Below are 12,723 nucleotides of genomic sequence, written 5' to 3'. Positions count from 1 at the left end.
AGTGTTCCTTGGTCTTTTCTTACAAAATAAAGAGAAACACTAACATTTTAAAGCAATATATGTCTGTAAATCAGACCCTGAGGATTGCTAGATTGTTTTCATAAAACAACCCCAAGGTGTCAAAATTTGACTGTATAAATTAATCCCACAGCCAAGTGCATGTCTTACTATACAAGGTAAATCCTTGCAAAGATCCAACACTTACATACAATGCTGCAGACATTTCTGAGTTTGCAGCAAGTGTGAATGTCTTCAAGATCCAACCAATCAGTGGGTATTCCACTGGTAAAGCTCCTTTATTACTGAAGTTATACACTGTTTAGTAGTACTTCTTTATAGTAGAGAGCACAGTGCTGTACTATGTGCTCTGTGCTGCTCTTAATCTGCACTAGGATAAGCTGATCCTTTAGCCCCTAGAGGACGCAGGACGTATCTATACTTCCTGCCAGCCTGGTAATGGTATCAGCATTGGGTGTCCTGTTGGTAATGGCGGACATCAGCAATCATGCTGATGCTCGCCATTAACCCTTTAGATGTCGTGATCAATATCGATCATGGCATTTAGTGTTATGGGGAGTACAGAGACTCATCAGACCACCTGTTGTGCGATCACGGGGGTCCGATGAGTCAAGATGATGGCTGGAGCTCCACTCATCATCATCATCCTCATTATTATTATTATTACCACTAGTTGTTGTGGTGTTTTTTTTTATTATTATTATTATATTGGGATGACTTTTTGGGGGCTTCAATTACTAATTTTTTAATAGAATTTTGGTCTTGAGATACAATATTTTCAACTTGCACAGCTTGTCCTGAAATCAATTATTACTGTAACTTGAGGGACCACAGTACAAATTTTTAGCATTTCAGTGTCAGCTATTATTGATTGGCATTTACATGAACACTTTGCTATGTGCCATCAGAATTAATTGGATTGTATACCGAATCAGAGCCTGTAAACCTTAGAAAAATGACCAAAAGTAATCCTGAAATAAAACTTACAATTTGGTGGGGATTAAAACTATGTGGGGGGAAACAAGCAATACAAAGATCCAATGTGCTCATTTTAGCATTGATTTAGCTGCCAAGTGTACTACTCTTTATTTTTGCTGGCACAGGCCGTACGGGGAGAGCGCTGCCTGACCAATACTCCCTTTATTAAACGAAAGAAAGCCGCCTTTTTAATAAAGGGAAATTAACTTTGTGCCAGCGGTTAGGGAAGAATAACATATTGTTTAAGACTAGTTTCTTATCTGTTTGTTTTCGTCAATTTAGTGGGAACAAGAAAGGAATATTGGTGCTTCACTCCTACTGGCAGGATTGCATCAGGAAAACACTGTTTCGTTCAGTTCACAGCTGTATGGATACACTCTGCTTGGTAAGCACCACCTTCAATAACACATAAAAAAAAAGTCTGTACATTGCACAAACAGCCTTTTTTATTATTAGCTCTGTAATAACTTAATTTTCCCTGTGGTAGTGCTGCAGGGAAATTGAACACATGTTATTGGGATCACCAGCAGATTACAGAAGGTCACTGCATTATACAGAAGGACAACCTATACCTGGCAGACCTTTCAAGCAAAAAGGGATCGTCCAAGGTGGACAACCACTTTATAAAATGTTAGTCATGGGACCACTTAAATGTATCATGCCTCTGTTTATTCTTTTTATGCTTTAACCCCTTAACGACAATGGACGTAAATGTACGTCATGGTGCCGTGGTACTTAACGCACCATGATGTACATTTACGCGCCGCCATGACCGCGAGCACAGGAGCCAGAGACCCACCGGTAATGGCGGACATCCGGGATCGCGTGAATGTCCACCATTAACCCCTCAGATGCCATGATCAATACAGATCACTGCATCTGCGGCAGTGCGGTAATTTGAATGGATGATCGGATCGCCCGCAGCGCTGCCGCAGGGATCCGATCATCCCAGCATGGCAGCCGGAGGTCCCCTCACCTGGCTCCGGCTGTCTCCCGGGGTCTTCTGCTCTGGTCTGAGATCGAGCAGACCAGCGCAGAAGATCACCGATAACACTGATCAGTGCTATCCTCTATGCATAACACTGATCAGTATTAGCAATCAAATGATTGCTATAAATAGTCCCCTATGGGGATTATTAAAGTGTAAAAAAAAAAAGTAAAAGAAATTTCAAATAAAAAAGTAAAACGTCCATTTTTCCATTTTTACCCCCAAAAAAGCGTTAAAAAATGAATACACATTTGGTATCGCCGCATGCGTAAAAGTCTGAACTATTAAAATATATTGTTAATTATCCCGTACGATGAACGGTGTAAACGTAAAAAAAAAATTTTAAAGTCCAAAATGTATGCTTTTTTTGTCACATTTTTTGTTCCAAAAAGTATTAATAAAAATGTATAAAAAGTCAACCTAAGCAAAAGTGGTACTGATAAAAACTACAGATCATGTCGCAAAAAATTAGCCCTCGTATCGCCCCATATACGGAAAAATAAGAAAGTTTTTATAGGTGGTCAAAATAGGGCAATTTCAAGCATACTAATTTTGTTTAAATGGTTTGAGATTTTTTTTAAGCACAACAATTATAGAAAAGCATATAACATGGGTATCATTTTAATCGTATTGACCCATAGAATAAAGAAAACATGTAATTTTTACCGGAAAGTGTACAGCGTGAAAACAAAACCTTCCAAAATTTGCTAAATTGCGGTTTTCTTTTCTATTTTCCCACATAAATAATATTTGTTTGGTTGTGCTGTACATTTTATGGTAAAATAAGTGATGTCATTACAAAGAACTAGAGATGAGCGAACTTACAGTAAATTTGATTCGTCACGAACTTCTCGGCTCGGCAGTTGATGACTTATCCTGCGTAAATTAGTTCAGCTTTCAGGTGCTCCGGTGGGCTGGAAAAGGTGGATACAGTCCTAGGAAAGAGTCTCCTAGGACTGTATCCACCTTTTCCAGCCCACCGGAGCACCTGAAGGCTGAACTAATTTATGCAGGAAAAGTCATCAATTGCCGAGCCGAGAAGTTCGTGCCGAATCGAATTTACTGTAAGTTCGCTCATCTCTACAAACAACAATTGGTGACAATGAAAACAAGCCCTCGTATGGGTCTGTGGATGGAAATATAAAAGAGTTATGATTTTTAGAAGGCGAGGAGGAAAAAACTAAATGCAAAAATAAAATTGGTCTGGTCCTTAAGCCCAAAATGGGCCTGGTCCTTAAGGGGTTAAAGGGAAACTGTCACATGGAAATTGAAGTCCAATCTGCAGGAGGAGCTAATCAGATGATATATACAATACAGTACAATCTGCAGGTAACATGTTATAGAGCAGGGGGAGCTGAGCAGATGATATATACAATACAGTACAATCTGCAGACATCATGTTATAGAGCAGGAGGAGCTGAGCAGATGATATATACAATACAGTACAATCTGCAGACATCATGTTATAGAGCAGGAGAAGCTGAGCAGATAATATATACAATACAGTATAATCTGCAGACATCATGTTATAGAGCAGGAGGAGCTGAGCAGATGATATATATACAATACAGTACAATTTGCAGGCACCATGTTATAGAGCAGGAGAAGCTGAGCAGATTAAATATACAATACAGTATAATCTGAAGACATCATGTTATAGAGCAGGAGGCGCTGAGCAGATGATATATACAATACAGTAAAATCTGCAGTTAACATGTTATAGAGCAGGAGGAGCTGAGCAGATGATATATACAATACAGTATAATCTGCAGACATCATGTTATAGAGCAGGAGGCGCTGAGCAGATGATATATACAATACAGTAAAATCTGCAGTTAACATGTTATAGAGCAGGAGGAGCTGAGCAGATGATATATACAATACAGTATAATCTGCAGACATCATGTTATAGAGCAGGAGGCGCTGAGCAGATGATATATACAATACAGTAAAATCTGCAGTTAACATGTTATAGAGCAGGAGGAGCTGAGCAGATGATATATGCAATACAGTCCAATGTGCAGGTATCATGTTATAGAGCAGGAGGAGCTGAGCAGATGATACATACAATACAGTACAATCTGCAGGTAACATGTTATAGAGCAAAATTTCCAAAACCCAGGGCACGAAGCCCGGGGCAAAAGATCCCTTTAGGGACAACCCCTTAAATATAACTTTTATTATATATACCAATTATAAAACCATCAAAGTACACCACGTGACAATAGTTACAATTTCAGTGTAACAGATCCAGTTATAAACATTATTGGGGGAAAAAACCCTAGTCCTTGATATATGGGGAACTGCAGTTTCCCCTATTCCTGGATATCTTTAACACATATTAAAACCACCAAATTTGCCCCCTCTACTGGTTTTGGTGCCTCAGCACCGTCCTCAGGAGGGTATATGGGCAAACATCCCTCCACTTGGGTCTCGTGTCTTTATATAAAGTAGGTGTCAGGCTGTCATCATCCTGCGCCCGTTCACCTACCAATCATCCCCTCCTTTCTTCTCAGCCAATCAGTGTCCCGCCTCTATTTACCTGTCCAAGGATCAGCCAATAAGGATCCCTCTTTTCCCATCACTCTATTTACCTGTAAGCTGACTCTGTCTTCATGCGCCGCACTTCCGTCTCTTGGCCCGTCACGTTTAACACATGACCGGACCATAGCCTCTTTTTCGCTCGCTCGAGCCCGAACTTATACAGGTATACGAAGTCTTTCTATGCTGATGCGCATCACGTTAATTCGGATCAATGTAACAACTTCTTATGCGCTTGCGCGCATACCCATATTGCTTATATATGTCAATTCATAACCATTTTCAATAACGAATACTTTCAGCCAAGACCCTGTATCTTTTGTTGTTAGTTATAGATGCAGAATAACTACCTATTCAGAATATTTGTGACAACTGACAATTATATGATAATATAGGGACCATGATACTGTAAGGTATATTTCATATGTTACCATACTTATGTTTATGTCCACTGGGCATGCTAATCGCATATCCTCACTCCTGATTATTTATGCTTTTCACTATTATTGACACTTTTCACACTGTTCACAGTCATAGATCTTATTCATATACACCCACATTTTTCCCCCTTTCACAGTCATAGATCTTATTCATATATTCCCAGTTTTCTACAGATTTATCGTAAATCATTGGGTCTCATATATTCTCAATTATCTACGCGTGATATTTACAAAAGAGATCCAAGAATAGGGGAAACTGCAGTTCCCCATATATCAAGGACTAGGGGTTTATCCCCAATAATGTTTATAACTGGATCTGTAACACTGAAATTGTAACTATTGTCACGTGGTGTACTTTGATGGTTTTATAATTGATATATATAATAAAAGTTATATTTTAAGGGGTTGTCCCTAAAGGGATCTTTTGCCCCAGGCTTCGTGCCCTGGGTTTTGGAAATTTAGTATATAAAGTGATCCCTGGCTCCTGAAGGGGATCATTGTGGTTAAATATTATAGAGCAGGAGGAGCTAAGCAGTTAAGTAGTCATGTGGGGGATCCTACTCAGTGAATGACAACTGTCTGTGTATAAGAGTACATATATAGAACTGCCCACATCATGACTACCTAGCCCAGAATGAGCAGTTTACATAAATAACAAGTTACTCTGGAACTTTCCAACAAAACTATGTATCCGTCTGCTCAGCTCCTGCTCTATAACATGTTTGCAAATCAGAAAGATCACTTAATGTGACCGGTTCTGTTTAATAAAAAAAATATATATATGGAAGTGACATCAAAAGCCATTTCACTGACAGATGCACACCAGTGGACCTCAGATTCAGAGGGGGAGATTTATCAAAAGGATTTAGACTGGTTTTTCCCATATAAAATTGTCGCACAGCAAGTCGCAGTCTAAATATGTGCGACTTTTTCATGACTTTTGCTTTAGAGGATTTTTAGAACATGATGCATTCTAGTCTATTTTAGATGGAAAAATGCATTGGTGCTGAATTAATCAAAAGCGACTTTTCAGCAACAAGTCGCATCGGCTGAAAGTACGCTGAAATGTCAGACCATGCTGGAGCAGGTTTAAATACAGTCTAAAGCATAGATCACGAAGTCTGTGTACAGAATCTATGAAGAGCCGTGCGACAAATAGACCAGCCTAACGCTCTGTAGTTTGGTCTATATTGATGCGGGACATACACAGCTGTGATAAATCTCCCCCAGAGTGTGTAAAAGTTGCTGAGTTTGCCATGACAACCAATCAGATTGCTTCTTTCATTTTTCAGAAGCCTTTTCAAAAATGAAAGAAGCGATCTGGTTGGTTGCTATGGGAAGCTCAGCAACTTTTCCTCTGGAGAGGTTTGGTTAAAGGAGTATTCCGGAATGTAAAAATTGTGTCTGACTGCCTGCAGTAAAAAAATAAAATAAATAAAGGGATACATACCTGCTGCCGCTCCTCCGGTAACCCGTTATCTGCGATCCTCTTCCTGGTTGCTGGTGGTCGGTAAGTCATACTGAACTTAGCCCCTCACCGGCTGCAATGAAGTCTCGCCTCGGCTGGCGATAGGCTGAGTGGCAGTGTGACATTTTCGGCCCCGGCACTGGTCTTCTTCCTGGTGCCGGGACCAAAAACGTCACACTGCCACTCAGCCTATGGCTGGCTGAGGTGGGACTTCGCTGCGCCTGGTGATTTGCTGAGTGCAGTATGACTCAACGACCACAAGCAACCAGGAAGAGGATCGTGGCAGAGGCCGAAACGGGTTACCAGAAGCACCAAGGGAGTGGCGGCAGGCATGTATCCCTTTATTTTTTTTACTGCCGGCAGTCTGAGACACGATCTTTACATCCCGGAGTATTCCGTTAAATCTCCCTCAGTATGTTCGTCAGTATGTGTGTGTGTTTGTATTTATACACACACATATTATATATATCTCTTTTGTATGTATGGACAAAACTACGATGGCGGTGTATAGAACTATAAATAAATAATTTAATTCTGCAATATTTGTTCTTAGTCCAATATGTATTTTGTATATTTCTTTCCCATGCTGCAAACCGGAATGATTATCGTTGCAGCTAAAATAGGAAAGGCTAGTTAATGTGTTTAGTGGACCACTTTTCCTAGCATTAACTGTTTTTCAGCATGTCTACTTTTAGAGATGAGCGAAGTTACTGTAATTCGATTTGTCACGAACTTCTCAGCTCAGCAGTTGCTGACTTTTCCTTCATAAATGAGTTCAGCTTTCAGGTGCTCCGCTGGGCTGGAGACTCTCTCCTAGGACTGTATCCACCTTTTCCAGCCCACCGGAGCACCTGAAAGCTGAACTCATTTATGCAGGAAAAGTCATCAACGGCGAGCCGCGAGGTTTGTGACGAATCGAATCACTGTAAGTTCGCTCATCTCTATCAGCTTTCAATGAAATCCAGTCAGGTGATGTGATAGGCCTTGGATATGCTCATTATATGATATTACAGGCACAAGGAGTACTTGTAGGCTTTCTCTCGGAGTCCTGCTAGCTTTTCTGACAACTTTGAATATAAATCTCTTGCATCATTTCATAGAACACTATATATATTCCTGAGCTCAGCATCTCTCCTATCATATATTGCCATACATAATATTACGAGGAATAAAACAATTCTCTTTATTATTATGACACCTGCTCTCTGACTAAGTAAAGGACTGCAATTAAATGACGGCCAAAGGGTTGTAAAATGTGAAGGAAAGACCTATTTGTAATTGTGGTCAATGCATTATATCCGTGTGACTTCTGCTGTGTCCCATCCAGACATAGTGGAGGGCAGGGAGCCTCTGCATCTGATGAGATCACATTCTATTACATTGACAGCCCCTGCACTGAAGCCTATACTGTCATGTCATGCTTCCTGCCATCCCACTAAATCTAATTGAACAGACTTGTCCAATAAAAGCCTGGGGGCCCAGTCTGCCACTGAAGTCTAAATATAGCACTATGGACGGGCGAACTTTGTCACTGATCTTCTACCCTTCCAGCCACAGATGCAGTTATGAAATTAGGAAGTTGTTGTTAGATCATCTCATTCTAGGAATACATGGATTTTATTGCACAGCCTGCTGCCTGCTCTCTAGACATCGAGATTGTGTCGCCCGAGGGGGAAAATTCTTATTTGCGAGGGACAAATGAAGGTGATAATTGCTCCAGAGACTGGTATCCAGGCAGGCCTAGAATGAATACTGCAGCTGCTTCTTCTGAAGATAAAGATTATCCCCTTCAAGATGCTTGTTTATTTAGTATTAAAAACCAGCGCTAAAAGTTCACCATCCTGCTCTTCCTTGGCCAAACACAATTATTCTGGATTTTGTTTGTTTGCAGAACCCCAAAAAAGACAAAAAAAAAGTTACATTTTAATTAAATGTGCCTCAAGCAAGGGGATACTAAGGAAACAGTTTTCAGCATGTTTTTATGGGAAGGAGGATTTCGATAATCTCTGGCGCACTGAAGTATTTTAAATACAGCATTGTCCTTAAACCACGAAAACCACAGCTGCCTGGAAAGGTTTATTGCTGATCCGCAGCCAATTTATCAAATGCCGTTCTTGTACTGAGGATCGCTGCCAAGATTGTGGGGGGAAAATTTTATTTTACAATACACAAATCTCTCTAGAATCTTTTTATATTTATAAATTATATATTTTTGTTTTATTCAGGAAAAGTAGAAATTTCCAAAGGTCTAAGAGCAGTCTATACTCAGATGCCCCTAATGTGGAAACCTGGTTATTTTCAAAGAGCTTTGGATGTTATGGAGAAGGTGTCTCAGCTGCCTGGAGAAAGCAAGATATGCAAAGATACTGTGAGTGTGTAGTTTTCCAAAATGTTATTCCTGATACTGACATCCATCTCAAATTTGGTTCCTTTCATCTTTGGCAAGCGGGTTAAGGTCGTCTAGTATAGCCTGTAGTACTTGGCTTGCCCAATCTCCATTGAATATAGTAAATAGGGGTCAAGCTTCCTCTCAAAAAATAATAAAGCAGTCTGAGCCATGCTTCTTTTCTATAATTTGTTTTACATGACTGCTATGGATAGAGGGAGAGGAGATGACATTGAGGTCTTCTTTATGGTTTGTGTGGACATCCTCTTTTATCTATTGACTGTATCGATGTAAGATTTAAAGTGTACCTGTCATCAACAAAAACGATTTATATGTGTAGATACCATTATATGTATGTTTGTAATATACATTGGTTAAAAAATGTGTATATTTTTGTCCTTGCAGCTATTTCCTGTGTGTCTCTATGAGGAGTCCAAATACAGGAAGTGAGGGGGGATAAGCAGGGCTCTGTGCACTAAGAAAAAGCAGGACAGTGTGCACTGAGGCTCTATAACATGATCCTGGCTCATACATCAGGATGATTGACAACCCAGGAGTCTGCACAGAGTCCTGCTTCTCCTACCCTCACTTCCTGTTTTTGGACTCATCATAGAGACACACAGACAATAGCTGCAGGAGCATCATTTTTTCACCCCAAAATATACACAATTTTAAACCAATGTATATTACAAATATACATATAATGGTATTATCTACATTATATAAAAAGTTTTTGTTGACGACAGGTACACTTTAAATTATCTGTCATGATCTTGTTAAATTTTTATAATCCTCCCAGTTTACTCCTCCAACTTTACTGCCCCCATCATGATAAACCACCCCCTGCCTTTATTTTTATTATTTTTTAGTTTTCTACCTTGATATTGTTCTGTATTTTCTGCTCAGTCTGTCAGATTCACAGACTGGGTAGGGGCCTTCCCCACCAAGCGTGACATCATCTGAAGCCATACAGGGGAGAACTTCCTCCCTCACTCTACTACACACAGCTCTGAGCAATTCTGTATGAGATGAGCTATGATTGGCTGCAGTTGCCCGTTGATTTATACAAAAAAAGTTTTTGCCTGGAATACCCCTTTAAGCTGGTAAAACAGAGCAGACAGACACACAGAGAGCATGGATGTAACAGGTGAGGTGGGGGCGTGACAAAAGGGGTGGCAACCGGTTTCACGCACTGAGGCGCTTCCTCTTGCCCACGCGTGAGCGTGGGCCAGAGGAAGTGCCTCAGTGCGTGAAACCAGTTGCCACCCCTTTTGTCACACCCCTGCCTCACCTGTTACATCCATGCTCTCTGTGTGTCTGTCTGCTCTGTTTTACCAGCTTAAGTCTGGAATAAAAGCTCAAGTTTGTTGTTGAACCTCTGGCTGTGGTGAGTGCTTTATCTATACTCTCTACTTGCAAAGGATAAGAACAAGGCTTATTCAACGCATCCATGCCCACTATCGAGCAGACAGACACGATCACTAAGCTGTATTACACTGTTCCGTATATAGCTCTCTAGATGCATTCACAGTAGCGGTGCCAGACCCAGCTTCTCACAAACACCATTTCTTCTTGTACTTATCCTGTTTAACTGCTGGCAGATCAACTTTAAATGGGATACTTGGAACAATGTGGAGCATTGCACTGACAACAATTCTCAAATATAATAGTGACGATTCTAGGTCAGAAATGAAAGCTAAGAAGAAAAATAAATCAATGTCCTCTAATGTGTACTGGATTAATATCCAGATCAGCTGAATTTTAGCAGGTAAGGTGGAAAGTAATACATTTTATCCAGGATAAGCTATTGCTTGACCTTGGCTAATACAGGACATAAGGTCTTGTGTGCAGAGCATAAGAATTACATTACTAATGTCCCTCATCACATCACTCAGAACAGTAAAAGAAATTCTATTCACACTATTGAAATATGAATTCCTATAGGTCAGGGCTTCTCCATACACACATGACCCCTTAACCATCAGCTGCTTTTAGTCTCTTTTAAGCCCTGCCCTTAATAAGTCCCTATAGAGATTCAGACAGACTCACACGGCAGTCAGATTTCAGGTTCTAAGCTTATTAACTGTTAGTCAAGATATAAAAGTAGCTGGGTAGACTGAATTCTGGAAAAAGTATATATTAAATATACATCTGGTATAATGTGCATCTTAAAGGAGTATTTTACATTTGCAGGATAGAAGAAGTTTCTGATCGTGGGGGAATCTGACAGCTGAGATATTCCCTCTTTAAAGGGTTACTCCGGTGGGGAAAGTTTTTTTTTTTTTTTTTTTTTTTTAACCAACTGGTGCCAGAAAGTTTAACTGATTTGTAAATTACTTCTATTTAACATTTTAATCCTTCCAGTACTTATCAGCTGCTGTATACTACAGGGGAAGTTCTTATCATTTTAAATTTATTTTCAGTCTGACCACAGTGCTCTCTGCTGACACCTCTGTCCATGTCAGGAACTGTCCAGAGCTGGAGCAAATTCCCATAACAAACTTATCCTGCTCTGGACAGTTTCTGACATGGACAGAGGTGTCAGCAGAGAGCACTGTGGTTAGACTGAAAAGAACAACTCAACTTCCTCTGTAGTATACAGAAGCTGATAAGTACTGGAGGGATTAAGATTTTTAAATTGAAGTAATTTACAAATCTGTTTGATTAAAAAAAAAAAAAAAACGTTCCCACCGTAGTACCCCTTTAATCTACAGAACCTTGCTGCTTGGAACGGTAGACTGCATGTGCTCTATACACTATCTATGGGAGCATTGGAGATACACCAGCAATGTACTTGGGTATATCCACTGCTCTCATGGACAGTGCATGAAGTGCGTGCTGCACCGCACTGAAGGGGGTCTCAGCAGTTGGACCCCTCGCGATAAGAAACGTATCCCTTATTCTGCGGATAATGGATGTTTTAGAAGTACTGCAGTTCCCCTTAAGTATAGTTAATGGATATTTCTGTCTCAAAAGAATAATAGAATAGTGGCACCGGTACCTGTATATACAGCTCCACGAGATGGAAAATACGGACAATCAGGCAGCTAACCAGATCAACTCAGCTGGCGCTAAGATAATGGGAAACCCAATAAATGCAAGAATGTAACAAAGAAAAACAGGCATCCTGCACTCACCGTCCAAATGCTGATAATTCGGCTCCCATCTCAGGCTGCTCAATCCGGCAAGGAAGACATGAATGGCATAGGGCACTCAGAGGCGACTGCCGGCGGTTTCACGCATACAGGTGCGCTTCTTCTGGCCGGAAGAAGCGCACCTGTATGCGTGAAACCGCCGGCAGTCACCTCTGAGCGCCCCACGCCATTCATGTCTTCCTTGCCGGATTATCAGCATTTGGACGGTGAGTGCAGGACGCCTGTTTTTCTTTGTTACGTTCTCAGATATTTCTGTCTGTTAACAGAAAATGTACAGAGATTTTCCCACGTTATCTATGAAGTGAACCCTGCTGCCCACAAGAGTAAAAGCATGAAAATCTGTGGCTCTGAATTACTAGAACTATGTAAATCTTAGCCATACACACTTCAAATGTGCCATATTTATATTATCTGGATTTAGTGTCAATTAATATACTTACAGTATCCTGCACATATTTGAGGAGCATTTCATTTATGTTGAAATCTGCTGAAAATAATTTGCAGCTTCAATTCCTGTGCATCAAATATGCGCAGAATACTGTACATGTGAATACATCCTAAGTAATACAGTCTACATTTATTAAAGTCAGTGGGATCTGTCAGGATCTGTTGATGTTCGTTGTGCTCAGTTTATCTGTCATGAACAAAGTGTGTGATGGAGCTCCATATATGGATCACTTATTCTTAAACATAAAGCATCTGCTGCCAATGTCTTGATGCCAGATACCACAAGATGGTCCTGTGGAGTC

The 12,723-nt window shown here is 40.4% G+C and overlaps 1 protein-coding gene across 7 annotated transcripts in view; it reads left to right on the top strand.

Moving 5' to 3' along the window:
• MRPS27 (mitochondrial ribosomal protein S27) overlaps positions 1 to 12,723 on the top strand; it is a 117,392-nt gene that overhangs the window by 90,355 nt on the left and 14,314 nt on the right. For all 7 annotated transcript variants that reach the window (XM_056539814.1, XM_056539782.1, XM_056539790.1 and 4 more), the window contains 2 exons: positions 1,279 to 1,381; positions 8,659 to 8,801. In XM_056539814.1, coding sequence (XP_056395789.1) covers positions 1,279 to 1,381; positions 8,659 to 8,801 — 246 coding nt within the window. The remainder of the gene's footprint in view (positions 1 to 1,278; positions 1,382 to 8,658; positions 8,802 to 12,723) is intronic.

The sequence above is a fragment of the Hyla sarda genome, chromosome 1 (assembly GCF_029499605.1).
Source record: "Hyla sarda isolate aHylSar1 chromosome 1, aHylSar1.hap1, whole genome shotgun sequence".
Classification (NCBI taxonomy): Eukaryota; Metazoa; Chordata; class Amphibia; order Anura; family Hylidae; genus Hyla; species Hyla sarda.
This window is presented reverse-complemented; position numbering and strand designations above follow the sequence as displayed.